The sequence below is a fragment of the Peromyscus leucopus genome, chromosome 4, assembly GCF_004664715.2.
Source record: "Peromyscus leucopus breed LL Stock chromosome 4, UCI_PerLeu_2.1, whole genome shotgun sequence".
NCBI classification, from domain to species: domain Eukaryota; kingdom Metazoa; phylum Chordata; class Mammalia; order Rodentia; family Cricetidae; genus Peromyscus; species Peromyscus leucopus.
Window position 1 is genome coordinate 133,413,604 of NC_051066.1, and position 20,540 is coordinate 133,434,143.

General features: G+C 51.2%; 1 protein-coding gene across 1 annotated transcript in view; it reads right to left on the reverse strand.

Moving 5' to 3' along the window:
- Positions 1-3,894: 3,894 nt before the first annotated feature.
- The window catches only part of Soga1 (suppressor of glucose, autophagy associated 1), a 71,163-nt gene continuing 54,517 nt past the window's right edge, over positions 3,895-20,540 (reverse strand). The window contains exons 12-15 of the mRNA XM_028855620.2: positions 18,046-18,117; positions 17,406-17,476; positions 14,963-16,313; positions 3,895-12,198 (exon numbers count right to left, since the gene is read on the reverse strand). Coding sequence (XP_028711453.2) covers positions 12,052-12,198; positions 14,963-16,313; positions 17,406-17,476; positions 18,046-18,117 — 1,641 coding nt within the window. The 3' untranslated portion in view covers positions 3,895-12,051. The remainder of the gene's footprint in view (positions 12,199-14,962; positions 16,314-17,405; positions 17,477-18,045; positions 18,118-20,540) is intronic.

Consider the following 20,540-nt stretch of genomic DNA (forward strand, 5'->3'; position numbering starts at 1 on the left):
TTCTTGCCCTGTTCCTTTGTTCGAGCATGCTCTTTGCCTTGAAAGCCTTTCTCTTCCCCTTCTAACCTTCTCTTCCATGTTGAAGGCCAGATGTTCTGTGCTTCTAGGGGCCCAACCCATGCCTGCTTCACCCTCCTTGGCCTGGGAGGGTCCACAAAGCAGGCTGTGTCCTTGGGACAAGGTATTGAGCCTTCAGGATGGCCCTATGCATCAATGAAGTGATTTCTTTCCGATCTGAACCTTGTGAATGCTGGATTGAGAGCAGTAAGAGAGATTCCAAAGGGCCAGGTGTGGTGGCGCACGCCTTTAATCCCAGCACTGGGAAGGCAGAGGCAGGCACATCTGTTGAGTTTGAAACAAAAGCAAAACAAAACAACAAAAAGGCCCCTAAAGAGTGGGAAGCAGGTGGATGTGGCATGACTTTGGCCATTCTTCCATTGTAATTGTGGTCCCTTGCAAGTTTTCTGGTCAAAGATAGACATGTGTATAGCAGAAATTTCTGCTCTGCCACTCTGGCCTAGTAGTTTCAACAGTTATCCGAAAGAGGTGAGTTCTTGGATCCCTGAATATCACTTTCTGGAGCTGGGTTCCTTTATCCATGCCTCCATCCTTCAGCACTTCATGTGCTGATGTCCCAAAGACAGAATTTAATATTCCCAGCCAGGGCTGGCCATGTTGGGACACACTGAGATTACTGCCTCATGCAATCCAGTCCCAGTCAACGTCCAACCATGTCTTTTCCTTGCTTTGAATTCTCTGATGGTTCCCTCCTCTTTATAAGATACATACGAATTCTTTCCCTGTTCCACATCCAACTTTCATTTCTTGAGTTCATATTGCCTCCCCATGTCTGGTTACTTTAAAACAGGTTCTCATGTAGCCCAGGCTGGCCTCAAACTCAATATATAGCTAAGGATGACACTGTAACTTCTGATCCTCCTGCCTCTCCCTCCCAAGTATCGGGATTACCAGTGCTGCCACCCTGCCTGTCTCTGCCCTCTTTCCCCAGGCTTTCAGGCATGTTCTTTCTCTCTCTGAACCTTCTCCTCTGTTTCCTACCTACAATCCATTACCATTCACTTTCTTTGCTCAACATGCCAACTCTGGGTGTGCTTCCCTGGGGCTCCCCACTTCTGTGACTAGCGATTGATATATTATTTTCCAGGCCCATCTATTGGGAGCTGGGCCAGTCCATGAGTGGTTGTCCAAGGGATCTCCAGATGAGGCAAAGCCCACAGGGACAGTCTCACTCGGCAAGGACCAGTGGACTTTGGGACAGCGCAGAGTGCTGCTGGAACTGTGCGACCTGTACACTCTCTTCTCTCTCATAATACTGATGATTCTCTTAGCAGTTTTTAGTGTCACTTTGTCAGTCACATGTGGGACAGATGTGATCAGTCCTGGAAACCCCATTTCTCTTGAATATCTTCCCCTAAAATTCTTTGAGAGCTGATGCTTCTCAGGTTTCTTGTCTGGGGATACCAGCTGTCACTCCAGACCCTGGGAGCTGTCCTGATTCAGTGCTGACAGGATCAGAGGCAGATCATCCCTATTTCTGTAAATGTTTTGTTAAGTTTGAATAATATTGCTGTTCTTGAAAATGTGCGCCTATGTTTATCACCTTTTAGTTTTGTAAAGACAGGATGTACCTGGTTCGGTATTTGACCAAGCTAGCAAAATGGTAAGTGTTTTGGTTTAAAAGATTTTTTGATGTAAAAGTTGGGGGAAAACCCCATCTTTGACATATTTGTTTTTGCTGGAGGTTAACATCGGAGGGTGGGAAAACATGTTTGTTAGTGTGGGGAAGATGCTTGTTTTTGAAGTATAAGGACGGCGGGAGCTCTTTGGGCGGCCACTTGTGTGAAACTCATCTGGGGGTCAGACAATTCATTTCTTTGTGCCAACACCCCTTCCCGTCTCAGGACCCGACCCCAGGCTGTGGTGGGGCTGCAGCACCCATCTGTTATATCCTCCATGCCTGGCATAGGCTTGGTGGTTATTAGTCCCCCATAAAAGAGAAGATCTATAAAAGTAGGTGTTAAGTCTTGGGCTGTCCAAACATCCAGAAATGAACTAAAACTGGACTATAGGAAGATTTCTAGCAGTTAAATAAAAACCAGCATTCTTTGGAAACTTGTAAAACTGGTTCCCATCTGCCTGAAGTGCCTATCAGCATAGCAAAGCCCATGCTGCCCTCCAGGTTCCCTCACTATCAAGAGTACCTGTTACACATTTCTTTTCTTTTTTCTTTTTTTGGTTTTACGAGACAGGATTTCTCTGTGTAGTTTTGCACCTTTCCTGGAACTCACTCTGTAGCCCAGGCGGGCCTCAAACTGTCAGAGATCTGCCTGGCTCTGCCTGCCAAGTGCTGGGATTAAAGGTGTGCGCCACCACCGCCCGGCACTGTTACACATTTCAAAAATTCATACTAGTTAGCTCTTCTCACTTCTTCCTCCACCCTAAACTTCCTCCGGTTCACAGGCTTCCCACCTTCCAGCTACTCATTCTCATTTCTAACTCACTGGTCTCTACTGTTCCCGCAATGACTCGAGCTTGTCTCTATTTGCACTTGATTTTTTATTCCTCTCTCGATCTGCTCCGTGCTCCATCTCTGGCTACCCTGCTACTCTCTCCACTGTTCTCTCCCACTTCCCTGGCCCTGGCCATGACCAGTCTGCTGACCGCGTCCAGTCTGCTGACCGCGTCCAGTCTGCTGGCCGTGTCCAGTCTACTTCTTTCTCTCTCTGCTCTGAACTCCTCCAGATGCCTCTGGCTGTTCTGTCTTGTATCTAAAATAAAAACCTTAACCATACCAAGGAGCGGTCATGTCGGCAGCTTCTTTACCGTACCCCTCACATACAGCAGGCAGCTTCCAAGATGGCCCCAGTGTCCCTTTTCCTGGTGTGTCATCTCTTCCTACAGTGAAGAGTGTCTGCATAGTCCCCTCCTGCATTGAAAAGAGTTAGTTTATGTAACCAATAAAATATCACAGAAATGTAGCTTTCAGGGCTTAGCCCATAAGCTAGTGGCCACAGGGCAAGGATATGCAAGCTTCTGCACATGTTGAGGAACTGAATCTCTTTCTTGATAGTTGGTACTGACTCCCCAGGTTTGTGAATTAGCCACTTTGTTTTGTTTTGTTTTGTTTTGTTTTTCCAGACAGGGTTTCTCTGTGTAGCTTTGCGCCTTTCCTGGAACTCACTCCGTAGCCCAGGCTGGCCTCGAACTCACAGAGATCCGCCTGGCTCTGCCTCCCGAGTGCTGGGATTAAAGGCGTGTGCCACCACCGCCCGGCGAATTAGCCACTTTGTAAAGGGATCTTCGAGCTCTAGTCAGAAATCCAAGAAGCGTAGGCTGCCTAGGCCTATAGCTCTCTGGTAGAGCTCCCCTGACATGCGTGATACGGACCCTGGGTTCCTTCCCCAGACGCTCTAAGCTGGAAATACTCATAGCTTACTTGATATCAGATTGCAAGCCTCCAGAATCCATGAACTAGAACTGCCCAGTTCCCACATTCGCAGCCCACAACATTGGTAGGATATGATACATTTGGGATGATTAATTTCACTGTAATGACTAAAAGTATCTTTTCCCCCATAATAAATTACTGTGTTAGGGAAAAGCTTGATTCTATTTTTCTCCTTCTTGAGCATTCTGCATTTGTTTCTCAGTAGTGGTGACACACTTCCTGGGAGACGCCACCAACACCCCCCCCCCCCCCCGCGCCCACACACACACATACACACATGGTGGCCCCATCTAGGTGATTCCAAACCAGCCAGATGGCTTCGGTTTTCCCCTCTTAAGCAATCCCAGGTGGGATGGAGTCAGTTTTCAAACCTGCTGGGGCCCCACCAGCCTCTCCAGGGAAAAGCAGAGAGCAGAAAGCAGGCAAATGTTTATATGACATACTTTATTTCCAATCTACAACCATTAAAAACACTTTGTAAGTTTACACTGTACAGTTCTCATGTCTGAAATAAGACACAGGGCGAGGAGAGCTGGTGGACTAGACTGCTGTTCTCTGTCACCCAATCCATCCCAGGAAGGAGCCTTTAAAGACAGAAAGGGGGATGGGGGTAATGGAAGGAGGAAGAGGAGGAGGAGGAGGAGGAGAGGAGAATAGTGGAAGGGGGAGGTGGATAGTTGGCCCAAGGATGCCCTTGGTCCCTTCCCTCCTGAGGGGTCCCCCAGGGCCCACGACTGTAGGACCCTCCCCAGGAAACTGGGATGAGCAGGAAGGGGCTTCACAGTATTGGCCAGATGGGGGAGGGGAGGCAGGGTGAGGAGGAGAGGCAGTTTCTAGCTCTTTCCCAGGTGCTGGGGTCTGGAGCTGGGTTTTGGCACTGTCTACAGGCCTCCCTGGGACTGGGAGGAGAAGGATGTGGTGTGGGAGTGCTTGCTGATGGGGAGGGGGCTGGGGAGTCTCTTCTTGCAGCAGGTTTTTCCCCTCTGGCAATGGTGAGGATTCCAGGGGAAAAACAAAAAAGGGTTCTTTTTGCCTCCTGCCTCTGTGACCTCCTACGCAGATTTCCTCAAAATCCAAATTAGTGGGGGATGGTGAGCTGGGCGGAAATGGAACCAAGGAGGTAATAGGAAAGCTGCAGGGCTGTCTCCCCACCCCAGCTTCCAAAAATAGGAGATGCTACAGTGATGTTTGGTTAGGGTGGGGGTGGGTGGTGGATGGGCTGAGGCCCTGAATCTAGAGTTCAGGTTGTTTTCCATTGTTCTTGGCCCAGGCCAGGCCCAATTACTGCCTGAGCTGAGTGGACGGCTGTCTGGGACAACGTTGTTGGCAAACTTGTCTACATCGGAATGACCTGGAGGCCCTTTCAAACCCCAGCTGGCTGGACTGGCTCCAGCGGGTCTTGGATGGGGCCAACAATCTGCACTTACTTCTGTCAACCTTGCTGGTGAGGGCTCTACTGCTGGGAGAGAGTTTGAGAGACACTAGTCTCCAGTGATGCCCCCAGTTGCCTTGGCAACCTGGTACTCCTAAGGCAAGCCATGTTGGCAAGGCTCAGCTGCAGAGGTCCAAAAGATCTAGACAGATGCTAGGAATGATGTTGTGGTGGGTGAGCCCCCCCCTGTGCAGAGAAGTAAAATAAGGCACAGAGATCAATGGCAGAGCCAAGAGAAGAGCCGGGGTGCCAGGGCCCAGAGGATCCAGTGGAGGCTGCAGGACCCCAAAATGCAAAGGATGTTTGAAGCCCATAGGGTCATCCTGGTGCTCCTGGGAGGACCATAAAACTTGGGATAGGTTTCCAGACTGCCAGCTGAGGTCTCTCTTGATAGAAGTGGCAACAGTGGCTTTGGATGTGGTGTGACAAGTAATCCAGACTCTGACTGCCTCAGTCTTCCAGGATTTTCAGAGGAAACCGAAGAATCTTCCCTAAGGTCCAGGGAGCTGGTGAAGGGTAGGAAAAGGGGTGGGCACAGAATCAATGGGGTAGACAAAGGGAAGAGAAGGTTCCCAGGAGGGTGAGGAAGGAAAGTGGTCAGATAGTAGAGGAGCCCTGAGCAGGGACGGTGGCCCAGGATCATGCCCTCGGTCCCCTTTCATGGGTCTGTGGATTCTGCAAACTGCAAATGCTGTTGGTTCAAAAGGGCAAGGTTCTGCCAAGATGAGCTGGGAGGTGAAGGCTAGGGAGAACAGACAGGATGGACAGAGGGACACAAAACCAAAGAAAGAGAAGTCAACTTTCTGCTTTATACCAAGGCCACCAAGAGTGGGGAGAGGGAAGAAAAGACCTAAAAGTGAACATTGGGTCCGTGTCCACTATGCATCCTCCCAGAGGAAGGTGACCTGGCTGCTACTGGGAGGAGCAGGGAAGAGGGGAGCCAGAGAGTGGGATGGGACTGGGGGTGTTCTGGGCTGGGGTGAGTCTGATGAGGAGGGTGGGAAGAGGTGGCATTGCATGATGCACGGAACAAAGGGGATGCCTCTAGTGAGGAAAAAATACAAAATAAACACAAGACTGGATAATTCCAGATCTGAGAGAAAACCTTGGAATTGGAAGAAAAACTGGACAGGGCAATCCCCTGATGGGGGTGAGGATGTGAGTTTGTAGGGACAGGGAGGGGATTTCCAGGTCAGACAAAAGTCCATACAAAAGAGGGAAGAGTGTACCAGAGGATAAAGGAGGGCTGAGCGCTGGTGCTACAGAAATCCCAGGGTCCCAGAGAAGAAAACCTGGTTCTAGGTTAGGATTGCTTCACCGGGTGGCAGAAACCAGCTAAGAAGTGGAAGCGATGTGGGGAAGCTCTGGATGATGATGGAGGGGTGGGTGTGAGGTGGGAAGACGGGGAGTCAGCCGAGCCCCCCCCCCCCCAGCATGCTTCATGCACTATGTGTGGACTCTTCCGGGAGTCAGGAGCCCTGGATGCGCTGGTGGCTGTGCCTCTGCCTTGCTGCGAGGCCTTGGGCAGGCCACTCCCTTCTCAACGTGTAAAACACGCAGGGGGGAAACATGATGTACAAACGCTGGGTTCTGTCTACACACATACCTAAAACAGGCCAGTGCAAAGAGGAAGGAAGGAGAGCAGAGGTCATCCAGCCCTGGGGCAGGGGCAGGGATTATTGTTTAGGGGTCAGTTATTAATTATTATGAGGGGATGCAGTTTCAGTCCCGGGCCAAGAAAAAGTTCTGGGAATAGTACTGGTGACACAATATTGTGAATGTTCACAAAAGACACTTAAGGCCAGGGGTTGTGGCAAATGCCGGGGGGGGGGGGGGGGGGGGGGGGGGGGGACGGGGGGGGACCTGGAGTTCAAGTTCATCCTTAGCCTCTTAGGTGTTGAAGATGTAGCGGAGTGGTAAAGTGCTTGTCTCACATGCTCAGTCTCATTCCCAGCACACACACATACACACACACACACACACACATGCATACGCACACGCGCGCGCGCGCGCACACACACACACCACACAAACACACTTAAAAGGACTACAACAGCGTTTTAAAATGTGAGCGGGTTAGTTGAGATTCTCCTGTGGTCCCCTTCTATTTATTTTAAGGCCAATGAGAGAAGGCGGTACGTGCCACCACTGGAGCCAGGGCACTGAGGGGCTCGATGGCTATAACAAGTGCGGTCAGATATAATTCAGATTGGTATAGAACTTCAGCTTTTCTTGGGAGATGAACAGGCATGGTGCATTTGGTCATTACCACAGCCACCACTTTACAGCTGGGGAAACTGAAGCACGGACTAGCTATGTGATTTGGCCAAGGTCATTCAAGCTGGTGGCAGTTTATTATTTTATAGTCACCTGGGAAACATGCTTTATTGATAAAACACCAACCAGCTCCTCAGTCTTTGAGGAAAGAACTCATGCTCCACATTAGCTTGTCTCTCAGAGCATTATATGCTCATTGCTCACATGACTGATCGCTCACATGACTGACTGCCGGAAACGATAATAACCTGATATGCTTCTTCTCTTACCGTGGCTGCCAGGAAACTCAAGAATGATGTTTCAGGCTGTGTATGATGGTATATGGCTATTAATTATTAATTAATTAATTAAACTTGGGGAGGCAGAGGCAGAATTACCATGTTTAAGGTCTACATAGCAATTTCCAGATTTGCCAGGGATACATAGCACAGTCTTGTCTAAAAACAAAAACAGACAAACAAAAAGCGGGGGGTGGGGGTGGGGGGTGTACAATTTAAATCGTGTAATTACGGGGATGATAGCGGGTAGACTGGGGAAAGATTGTTTTTCCCTTTTTCATATGCTGGGCAAGTGCTCTACTACTGAGATATATGTCTCCAGTCCTCCTCACCCTTTGATTTTCTAGTTTTCTTTATCTTCCAATACTAGGGAAAGAACCCAGGGCCTTACACATGTGGAGTAAGTGTCTACCACTGAGCTACATAGCACTTTCTAAAATCCTTATTTTGAGACAAGACCTCAGAAAACTGCCCAGACTGACCATGAACTGTAGCCCAAACAGGATTTGAACTTGACCCAATCCTGTTTCAGCCTCCTGAGTAGCTGGGATTAAAGGGCTGTGCCATCAGCCTCAACTTTCTGGCTTTGTTATTTTATGAAACATCTGCCTAAGGTGGAAGACTGGTTTGGGTGCCCTTTGGGAATCCTTGAGGAACCCCCCCCAACACACACATACACACACACACACACACACACACACACACACACACACACACCCTCAATATCCCAGCTTAACGCTCAGGGCTCTTGTCAAGAGCCCACACCACGAGCACTGGCTCACAATGCAAGAGCCACGAATGGCCGGACCTGTGGATGTAAACGCTGTGGTCACTGGTCCTTAAGGATCTCCCCCAGAGCTAAACCCGAAGGTCCTCTGTCCAGACGGTTATGGTCAGGCCTAGGAATCTGCACTTTGAACATGCTCTCAGAGGTTCAGATGTAGCAGGTCCCTGGATACCCTCTGGAACACAAAGGTCTAGAGAGTTGCAAGTCTTTCCTCTGGGTTTGGCAGTGGCAAATTTGGGATGCCCTGAATCTAGCCAGCGTCCCAGTGAGTTTGTACAGAAAGAGTCCAGCTGTAAAAGTGATGACTTCCTGGCTCCAGGCTCCGGTATGAGAACTTTATCTGTTTTCTCACTGGCAGAAGAAGCATTAAGCCCTGTCTTGTCAAAACCGCCTCTTGAGAGTTGCCCTTGAGAGACCTGAGGAGAGGGGTTTGAGGATGTGACTTCGAAACAGTGACGTACTCCAGGGAGGACGGTGTGAGGGGTGACTGTTACGACAAGAGGGAGCTGGTGGACAGTTAGTCTGGAACTGGATCCGTTCTGGGTGGGTGGGGAAGAGGAAGAGCCTGGTGGTCTTGGGGCAAAAGATAAAGCTGAGTGAGCTGAGTGATGGATATATCCATGAAAGGTTCACAGAGTGGTATAGTGGTATCCAGAAGGCCAAGTCTTTGGAGGACTTATTTTTGTCACCTGGAGGCCAGCTGGTAGATGACTATCCCTGGAGAGGCCAAGAGATAGGGCCCGATTTGAGAACAAGCCTTGGTTGGATAAGGACTGGAAGGAAGGCTACAGAGCAAAGGAAAAGGATTCTGATGCCTTGTTCAGTCAGGGGGTCCCAAGGGCTCTGAATTTCATTTCAAAACCCTTCACAATTGTCTCCAAGGTGGTCTAATTTGGTTTAGCCCTGGGAAAAGGTGAGACCTAGCTTAGTTTCAATTATGTAACTCACCCTCATGCCCCCAGCCAATGTGTGTCAACCCTATGGGCTCAAGCCAGGCAATCTATTAGAGGACGGGGACCCCAAGGTTCCTTGGGACATTGGCTAAGAGAGAAAGAGAGATGGGGAAAAAGGAGGTAGAGGGCTGAAGGAAAAGGAGGAGAAAGGCGGAGGTGGACAGAAAGAGGATGGATTGGGAGGAAGGGCAGTGCTCCTTCCCATGACCCCAGGCCTCCAGGGGAGTGCCCCATGTAGGCCAGGCAGTTTTCTGCTTTGGGAATGTTACCAAGACATAAAAGGCATTTGAAGAAACAAACAAACTTAGAAATTACATTTTGAAAGAGTAGAGAGATTTACATACCAACCCTTCCACCCCCCAAAAAAGAAAACAGAACCAGTTACCAAGTAAAATGCTAAAGATCAAATCAAACCAATATTTACATGTAACATGTTCAACCCCATCAAGCCCTATGTCCAGGGGCTTCTATGGGGACAGTGACAAGGACCTTGCACAGTGGCAAAGCAAGAGTTAGAAACAGGGACTGAAAACCAAGACTTGGAGCTTGTAACACCTGCTGGGGGCCACGGGGGGGGGGGCGGGGGGAGGGAGGGGAGAGACAGGTGCTGAGACAGCGGAAACGCAAAACGACCCAGATGGGAGACGATGGTAAGGCTGAGTGGCCCCTAAGCCCTGGGGTTCAGGTCTATGGGGACTTTTCTTCAAGCCTCCCTGGCTCTCAGCAGCTCTGGGAGGTGGCAGAAGGCCTCTGGTGGCTTGTGGCCTGGCGTGGTCCCCTCAGCTGGAGATAACCTTAGAGGGGCCTCTGACCTCTTGGAGGAGAGCAGTAGCATCCTGGAGGGACCTGGCCCAAGGTCCACTGGCCTGCTGACTCTGCCCATGCAAGTCACTAGGACACGAGGCAACAGCTGGTGGGGTGGACTGACCCTGGTATACTGCCCATAGGGAATGGGGTCGTGGGGCTTTGGGTAACTGTTCCAGGTGTCCCCAAAAAAGGTAGCCTGGCAACTGGTAGGTGGGAGCGCGGAGGCATCTCCCTCGTCTGGAGGAAACTCGCTGTGCAGCTGGCTCTCTGCCTTCCTGGTGGGGAACTCGGCACGACGCCAATCCATCCTTAGATGAGTCCAGATCCCCAGCCAGGAACTGGAGGGCAGCACATCCCGAGCACAACTGAAATTGGTTCATTGGCACCAAGGGGAAGCACGTGAGCTCCCGATACTGTGGTCTGAGTTACACTGGTGTGGCTCAGGCGACTCCTAGGGGCGCAGGAAGGGGCAGGCAGTGGAGCTGGGGCTAGAAGAAGAGCCGCGAGTGGCTATAAGGCTAAGAGAAGGGCTGGTAGACACTCTCAGATCCATGTGCAAAGCTGCGGTAGACAACATTCTACAAGTCCATCCTGTTTTCCTGTGAGGCCCCACGTGGCGAACGTGGAGGGTCGCTGTGCTCGCAGCTCCGGTCATCTATGTTGGACTCGGGAGAAAAGGTGTTGGAGGGATGGGAGGGGTGAGAAGAAGGATCACGGAAGATGTCTGGGGAGTGGTGACATCATTCTGGCCTACGCTTTGTCTGAAGTATTTACAGTCTGGCCTGTAGAGGCCAGGCCAAGTACCAGGTGATGAGTAAAATGTAGTGATCTGAGACTAAATGGCCAGTGGCACTGGGGTCACAAGGTGCAGAGCCCCAGGTCTGCCAAGGGCCCTTCTGACGAAACCAGGCCATCTGAGCCTGGTGCTGAGCATCCTCAGCTACGTGGGGGACTCCACGGTGTCACAAGCCCCACATTGTCCCAGCGGCAAGAAAACCTCTAATAAATTACCTTAAGGGCTTGGGGGGGGGGCTGGTAAGTTAAATTATTAAAATAAAGTAAATCACCTTAAATATTTATAGTATGAAAAATTCAAATAAACAACCTAGGCAAGAAATGTTTGTAGGCCCTTGTCTTTTGGCGCTTTTCTCTGGCCTGACCTGACCAAGAGTCTCTCCCAGGGAGCATTGCTGCCCCCGACTTGCTGCAGGATTGTGGCACCCATTCCTGCTACCAAGAAAGGGGCCCTAGGGATCAAGGCATGCCATGTAGGCTTTTACCTCTGCGTCAGGTGTTAAGATGGACCCTCTACCCATTTCTGTTCTCATGGAGTCTCCTATGAAAGTCGGGTTTTCAAGTCACCTTGACAAGGGAGCCAGTTCTTCTGGCCTCCAATTCTGAACCTTACACACTCCTCCCTGCCTCCCAGTTCTTGTTACACGTGGGTACAGGAGGGGGATCCAGGGCTCCAGGGTTCCAAGTGTACTTGGCCCTGGCTTCTGCTCTATCATATCCCCCTTCCCTGCTCCAAGAAGGCCTAGCAACCGGATCAGCAGAGCTGGGAGGAGGAAGCAAGAAGTGATGGTGACGCCGCCCAGCCCACCCACTCCTCAGGAGCGGCAAGCTGGGCCCTAAGCAAAACCCAGTCTTCTCGGTGGCTTCTCCGCATGTGGTCAGGTAGGGCCCATCTCTGTGAGCCCCATTCCTGGCCAGAAATCCCTCCTTTTCTAGATCCTTCTAAGAAGCGGTGTGGGTGGTACCAGGCCCCCTTTAGGATCCAGAGATGACTTGTGGAGCTCTTCAGGTGCTTTTGAGGCTCCGAGTCCTGATCACCCAGGTTTGGTCTTTCTCCTGCTCACTGCCTTCCCCTGGAAATCAGAGGTCACCTCCCAGCAGTCAACGGGACACCCTGCTTTACCTTGAAAAGCTCTTCTCTGGCAGTGGTACAGCTGCTGTTCCTCCTGGGCAGAGTGAGGCTGAGGACGTGACCCCTTGTCTCATCTCCAGGGTCTGGGCTGCTTGAGGCGGGAGCTTAGATGCCCTGGGACTCACTGCGGGGCCGCCCTCTCCTCCCCGCCCCAGCCCGACTCTGAAGGGTGCAGCCTGCACTTGGAAGGAGAGTGTCGAAGGGTGTTGCGGGATGGCCGGACGAAGCAGGAGGCGAGCGACTGGGCACTACAGTCACAAACAGCATCCTGGGAAGAGACAGGGGGGCGGTGAGGGGCAGCCCCAGGGTGCGGCCACCCAGGAGCTGAGACTCAGCCATGTCTCACACCGCTTCCCAGGGGCTACAGCCCTGTTCTACACAAATGTTTATCACATTACTCCTATCAGGGCAGAAATGGATCCTCATTCTAATCAAGTCTGGAAGGCACAAAGAAGAAGGCAGACATTATCCATGGTTAAAATTCTGAACATTCTACACACTCATACACTGACCAGCATGGCCTCATGCCCAAAGCATTTTTTTTTTTTTTTTTTTTTTTTTTTTTTTTTGGTTTTTCGAGACAGGGTTTCTCTGTGTAGCTTTGTGCCTTTCCTGGAGCTCAATTGGTAGCCCAGGCTGGCCTCGAACTCACAGAGATCCGCCTGCCTCTGCCTCCCGAGTGCTGGGATTAAAGGCGTGCGCCACCACCGCCCGGTGCATTTTTTTTTTCACTTACAAATTACAAACACTTCTCTGCCGCTGTGAATGTCTACGTTTCTGTTGGTTTGTTTTTGTTGTTATTTTTATGTGTTTGGGCATTTTGCTTGCATGTGTGTCTGTGCACCACAAGTATACAGTGCCCACGGAGTCCAGAAGAAAGTGTCAGATACCCCGGAACTATAGAGTTATACACAGCTGTGAGCCATCATATGGTGCTGGGAATCAAACCCAGGACCCCTGGAAGAGCAGCCAGTGTTCTTAACTACTGAGCCATCTCTCCAGCCCCTGGGTCTCTGTTTTAATGGCTCTACAGTATTTGGCTGAATGGAAATAAATACCTTCCAATTCACTCCCCGCACCCCAGCACTAGATAGAACCTAGGGCCTTGAGCAAGCCAGGCAGGTGCTCTACCACTGAGCTACATCCTTGGCCCCAATTTACTTTTGTCTTTGCTTCTTTGTGACAGAGCCACACTATGTAGCTCCAGCTGGCCTTGAATTCACTATGCAGCCCGGGGGGTCTGGCCTCAACTTGTGGTGTTTTTGTCTCAGCTACCAGTACTTGGGATTATGGGTATGTGCTACCACATCTGGTCAATGCTTTCCTCCTCCCCTGGGAGGACTGGGCATTTCCCAATCCACTTTTAATGTGTATTTAGGTAGATCCAGTCTTCTGTTTTGTTTTGAGCATTTCTCTGTGTAGCCTTGGCTGTAGACCAGGCTGGCCTCAAACTCAAAGATCCACGTGCTGGGATTAAAGGCACGCACCACCAATGCCCGGCTCATTCATTCTTGTAATTATTACCAGAACACAGAAACAGTCAAAGCACTGCTGTCAAACCTGCTTTTTCCGTTCAGTCCTGGCTCTGCACTTACTAGGCACGTGACACATCTACAAGCCATCATCCCTTTCTCCCTATGATGAAAGTTCACTGTGTTCCGCAGTATTGTGAGGGGCAAATCAAACACAAGAGTACCGGCTGTTCATGCACAGCACCCACATCAGGCTGCTCCCAGGCGCTGTAACTCCAGTCGCAGGGGACCTGACACCATCTGGCCTCTACAGGCACTTTCACACACGTGATGCAAAAAGGTCAAGTGAACTCACATACATACACGTGAATATAAAATAAATAAATCTAAAAGAGAAAAAAACCAGGAGGCTGGAGAGATTGCTCAGAGGGTAAGAGCACTGGCTGCTCTTCCAGAGGACCAGGGATCAATTTCCAGCGCCCACACAGTGGCTCACAACTCTCTGTAACTCCAGCTCCAGTGAGTTCAGACACCTTCACACACATACATGGAGGCAAAACACCAATGCACATACAATAAAACTGAAATATTTTTAAAAAGAAAGAAAAAGCCAGGAAGAGGGTAAGAGAGGAGAAACGGGAAGACAGAGTTCAAGCAGGAGAAGAGGACGATGCTGCAGTCTGCCAGGCCCACGTTAGGGTTCCACGAGACCACCATCCTGCAGAGACCACTTCTTCCCCCTTCTCCAATTTAGACACGTTCCTTTACTAAATTTCAAATAATCCCTAACACAACAAAACTGGTATTGGGAGCGGGGTGTGCAGCAAGACTTTCCTAGACGACTTAGACATGAAGTCTTGTTGGGGTGGGAAGTGGCAGTTGGTGAATGTGTTATAACCAGTCTTCTAAGAGTGAGGGTGGGTAAAACCCTGATTTGCAGCTTTTCAAGGCTTTCTTCCCCCTGGTATTTATCCTGTTAGTACAGCAATCTTAAGCTACCAAGGCACGCAGAATGCTAACAACTGACTCTTAGAAGCTCACAAGCCACTCGGTAGGCACACCCTTCCTCTGGAGGGGTGCTGTAGATCTCTGCAGCACCATGGCAAAGTGAGTGGTTAGGCCATGTCCACTAATCCCTTGACACTAGGCCCGTGTTATTTCAAGTCAAGGATGTTCATGTCCATCCCAGATCAGTGTAAGAACGCTTTAAGACACGCAGCTAATATCTTCCCTGAGTTTAAGAGGCAGAAGAGGACCTTGACACACACCTCAGTCGGTAGAGGCTTGCCTAGCATGCACAAAGCCCTGGATACCATCTCCAGCGCCATATAAACCAGGTGTCATGCACAGACCTATAATCCCAGCACACTGGAGGTAGAGACAAGGGGGTCAGGAATTCAAGGTCATCCTCATCCACACAGAAAGTTCAAGGCCAGTCGGGGCTACAAGAGACTGACTTTAAAGAATAAAAATGCGTAACACAGCACAAAGCAAAACAGAAGAGTTTGAACTTCCTAGGCTAATCCCCCGCCCTGACGGAAGGGTAAAGACCATCCATACCTCACTGGAGAGGATCAAGGCGCCATCTCCATCCCGAAGGACACCATCCTTCCCCACCTGGGAGAGCATGGTGGGTCTGACCTCTTCACTACCGCCTGCCTTGGCTGCCTTCTTATTCAGAATCCTGGCTACCCCCTCAGGTTGATGGTAGCTGGCAGGAGAAAGAGGCTCTGGTTTCTTGGAACCCTCCTCTCCCGCTGCAGTAGTGGGGCTCGGGGCCCGGCCACACACGTTCCGGAAGAACTCCTGCACAATGCCGTACTTGGGAGGCTCGGGCTTGGTTCGGGCCTCAGACATGCCCAGTTTCCAGACAGATTCCGTGCTCCCCGAGTGCTCCACCACGCTGAAGAGGCTGGACAGCCCATCGTTGATGTTCCTCAGCACGGGGCTATCCCGTGTGGTGGTGGAGCGGGCCCAGGCCGAGCCGTTCTGCTTGCCTTGGTGCAGGTTCCACAAGCTGCGGTCCTTGGTGCTGTCCAGCTTGGACACTGATCGCCTCTGGAGCTTGGGGGAGCCATACTTAGGCGAGCAGCATGGCCGCTCGATGCGCGAATGGACCTTGTCCAGGGAGGAGGAGATCTGCTTGCTGCGCACTGACATGAGCGAGGAGCTCCGGGGGGACCAGCTCTTGCTATGGAGGCTGCTGCGGGGTGGGTCAGTCTGCAGGCCCACACTGACCGTCCGAATGGTCTGCGTGCCCACGCTGGCCACGCCCACCGTCTGGCTGGATGTGCTCTTCACCTTCCTCTCCAGGGAGCCAGAGCGCATGGCCTGCCGCACACAGTTGGTGATCTCCTTCATGTCGTCGCTCATGTTGCCCGACATCTCGAAGTCACGCAAGGCTGCGGGGAAAGCAGATCCGGAACCCGAGGCGTTACCCCCGGATCCGCCATCCAGTCGCTGCCGGGAGAAGTTGCAAAGCCACCGGCTGTAGGCGCTCTCAGCCAGCCCATCCGCCTCGGCTGACTCCTTGGGCTTGGCTGTGGTGAAGAGGAAGCCCGGTTCAATGAGGATCTTGCCCTCCTTGTCATGGACCACAGGGACACCCAGGCGCCGGGCCACCGGGGGGCTATAGTAGACTCGTATGCCCGTCTTGTCTGGAGCAGTGTAGCTGCGCTGCATCTGCCTCCCTGCAGGCTCCTGGCAAGCCAGGGAACCCATGCGGCCGCAGTCCCGGGTGGAAAGCCCAGGCTTTTCCTTGGCATCTTTCTCGGGCTCCACTGGCTCAGTACTCACAAAGGCAAAAGGGGGGCTGTTGGGCAGCTTCTTGTTCCGGGCATCTCCCCCAGCAAGGTAGGGGGAGCAGTCAAGCAAGCTTTCAAACTCAGACATGGAGGAAACCGATTTGGTCCTGGGAAGAGTAGAAGAAGAAAATGGGACTGATAGAAAAATCACATACCAAGCACGCTAGTCTACTTACCTGGATATGCATGTGAGACCAAGCCTGTCTTGCCTGTTCTTACAGAGCGCCTTGCTGGCACCCCCTCAAACACTCTATACAGCTACCTTATATATTCAGGTGGCACAAACACCAGGACCACACTTAACCTCTAGACAGAGGAAGCCAGAAGCAGCCGCTTCAATCCCCCTGAACGTAGCCCTTAGCACACAATGGGTGGGATCTGGAGTCAGTACGTGGCCTTCTCACACCTTAACTGGGGTAGCTTGGATTGACTGATTCCGCCTCTGCGAGCTCCCAGGTTCCTCAGCAGTCTTGAGCTCCAGCTGCCCGCTGACTAACCTGGCAGTACCCCAGATCTGCCATCGATCATTTGGAATTCCTTTGGCCCACTGCCTTTATTCTGTGTCTTACATCCAGGCCGAGCTTGCTTCTAAGGCGTCCTCTGCTGCACATGACTGGTCAGTAGGCAACTCTGGGGACATCTCCAATTATCCCACTACAGAGAGGGAGCTACCCAAGGCCTCAGTGCTAGAAATGGCAGAGCTAGAATTGAAGCCTGGCTCTCTGACCCCAGTAACCCCCTCACTCTAGAACGTTCTGTATTGCCCGTCACTTCCTTCATGGAGGGTCTTAATGGTGGAGACACTATCCTTGGGCATCCCGTTGGCCACAGCATTGGGCGGGGCCCAATGGACACTGCCCAACAACCTCAGAAATGGATATCTACCATGACTCAAACTCCAGGGAGGAAAAGATACTCTCCAAAGGAGTCAAACGGCTTCTTTGCCAGCAGGGGCAGCTGAGGCCCCAGTTTTCCATACCCGGCATCAACATTAAACTGCATGCTGCAATCTTCATAGCCCCAAGCTTTCCAGGGCCCGAGTGACCAGGATTCCAGAGATAAAAACCATCTGGTGGCTCTCCCAACCCTCATGGGGACAAAAGCGGACACATGGGGCAGGAGAGTGCAGAGAGCCAAAGCCAAGGGTCTATGGGGAGGCAGAGCGGGGGGGTGGGGGGCTGGGGGTGAGGGGCCAGCACCTCTTTAAGCCGGTTCCCCCAAGTTCAGCTTCAGAAACACCCTCCTTGTCGTGGATCTTCTCACTTCGTGTCTGTCAAAGGGAGAGATAAGAAGCGTCAGTTCTGGTGACCAGTGTGTGAAAGAGAACTGCGTCACTAGCCCTGTGACCCCCACAAATCCTCTGTGTCTCAGCTCCCCAGAACAGACATTTACCTTCTGTAGCCCCATTTCCCGAGTACTATGCCGTCATGAGGAGGGAATGGCGATGTGAAGGGCCTGTACGTAACCTCTGTTACTTGGCTCTGTGTTCTATGGACAATGCCCCTGGATCTATGCACAAACTCCTCCAGTGTGACCCGACTGACCCCACTCAGGACTAGGCCAGGGCGATGAGACAACTGGAGCTCAGAGAGGGAGAGTGAGTCACCTAAGATCACACAGCCTGCTTTCTGTTGAGGCATAAGTGAAGTGACCTGGGCTTCCCCCAGGCACAGGCAGTCAGCCCCAGCAGAGGACCCTTCCCAGGCCCCAGTCCATGGGCAGGAGAAAGGTATAGCTTTTGGGACAGAGTTAGCAGCCTTCGGCCACATTTCCCACAAGCAAGAAATTTTCTAGTATCGTCAGGAGCCAACAGAACACGGGTAGCAGGGATGCCCTCACCTCTTTCCAGTTGTTGTCCTGCTTTTCCAGGTCTGAGTGCTTCAGGACCCAGGGTTCAGCAGCCTTTTGCAGCTGAGAAAGGCAAAAAGTGTGCGCTGGTGAGCAGGGCTACTCTGAGCAGGGCCATTCCCCAGGCTCAACTCGATAGCCCACGGGACCCACGTCATGGGTCCAGTATTAACTTCTCAGTGGGTAGCAGAGCTGAGCCCCCAGAGGTGGATTTGGAAAACAGTTACTACAAGCAGCTACTGGCAGGCATCTTCCTGACATGGTTAATGGAGTTGTTACAACAGTTGTTATCGTTGCATTAATCTATAGTCGAGTCATAGAAGAGCTAGGCAGAAAAGCAATAGCTATTTCACATAAGGGACCGTGCTGCCATCAACGGGGGCCATCCACAACAATCCAGCACTACTTCCTGCTGAGTCCTGAGGTGACCCCTGGAGCACCATCACTTCCGGGGAGACCATTGCATGTGCATATCAGTTCGTTTAATCCTCATTAATACTGGCAACCACAGGAGTAGGTGTGACTGTGATTATTCCCATGTGGCAGGTGAGAGGATCAAGACAACAAAAGGAAAAAACTGGCCCAGATGTGGGCAGATGAATTAGCAGCTGGGATTACAGGAGCTGCACCATCACTTTGCTTATTTTCCTCCACAGCAGCTGACTCCCACATAGGGTGACTCACCTGAGTTTCCCCAGGGCTTTCCCAGTGTTAGGAAGGCTTACTTCCCCAAACCTTTCAGTTCTGAAAAAGCAAGAAGGTTCTGCCTAGGACTGTCCCGGGAGAAAAGCGGAAGTTCAAAGCAAAGCCAGGATGGACTGGTCACCTGTTTGCACTTGAACCCATGTCTCAAACTTTGCTTCTTAGGAACCCAATGTAAGATAAGTAAAACGGGGGTGAGGGGGACAACCAGTGTGATAACGGACTGAACCTGTAAGCCAGCCCCAATGAAATGTTTTCCTTTACAAGAGTTGCAATGGTCATGGTGTCTCTTCACAGCAACAGAACACTGACTCAGACACCCCTCCTGCTGCTCTGCAGGCTGTTTGACCTGGCTGGTTTCACGGAGAACACAACTTACATGGATGTGGGGCTGACACCTGTGATCCGAGCTCTGGAGGGGCTGAGGAAGAACTGAACATCCCAGGCTGGTCTGGGACAACTACTAAGTGAGATACACAGAGACTCAGCCTCAAAACAAACAAAACAAAAGAAGAAGGAAAGGGTGAAGGGAGGAAGGAGGGAGAAAATAAGAGAAAGAGGATGCAGCTTTGGGTGTCCTGGTTTGAACTGAGGGAAGCCAGAGAACAGATCTAGGAAGCTAGCAAATTCCACACAAGGTCCCTGCTGGGACACCAAGCACAGGACTCAGCACCTATGAGCCAGCAGGTCCCAGTTGTGGATTTGCTGATACCCCATTAAGCATGGCATGGATTTGGCTTAATGATTTCTAAATCATTAAAAAATAATGTTAATGGAACAACAAGGAATCATTCTATACACAGGAAGTGGCCAGACGGTGCAAAGGGTGCTCTGATCAGCGCGCCACGAGTCCCAGGGAACGTGCTTTAATTTGCGGGTGTACCAGCCTGAACTTGCCACATACAGACGCCAATGAAATGTGAGCCTCAGAAATGCGATGTTCTGTAGCTAGTGAGTGTGACCCTAGAGGAAACCTGGTCCCTTGCAAGAGGTCAGTTCACACCAAATGTTAGGGCTGGAGAGATGGCTCACCCATTAAAAGCACTTGTTGCTTTTCTAGAGGACTCAGGCTCAGATCCCAGCACCCACATGGCCGTCCACAATCATCTGTAACTCCAGTTCCAAGAAATCCAACACCCTCTTTTGGCCTGAGGGCATCAGGTATGTACATGGTACATATACATACATGCAAGCAAACCACTCATCCACATAATCTTTTTTTTTTTAATCTGCCAGATGTGAGAAACAGGACATTTTGGGTCATTTTGCTCATCTGCAAAGTGACCTTCCAAGGTCGAGGGGATTGGAGATTGCATTTTGCATTCTGAGAAGACATAACAATGAAGGTAACTCTTGGAGAGATGCTCGCCCTCATCAGGTGAGTCCAAAGATTGGGGAGTCTTGGAAACTGGCAAGGAAAAAGCAAAGCAGGTCTGCATAACGCTCTGCTTACAGCGGGGACACACACACACACACACACACACACACACACACACACACACACCACGATATGGGGCTGGAAGGCCAAGGGAAAACCCTTCTGAGACCAGCTTTTCAATCACTATACACTCGCGTGCCCTTGAATGTAGCATCGTGATACTGTTGTTTCTGCTTTCTGGTTGTTTGGAGACAGGATTCCTTGTAAACCAGGCTGGCTCCAAACTCACTAACTAGCTGAGGATGATGACCATGAACCTCTAATTCTCCTGCCTTTACCTCCCAAAAGATGACAGGCATGAGCCGCCACGCTTGGTTCCCGTGGGGCTGGGAATCCAAGCCAGGGT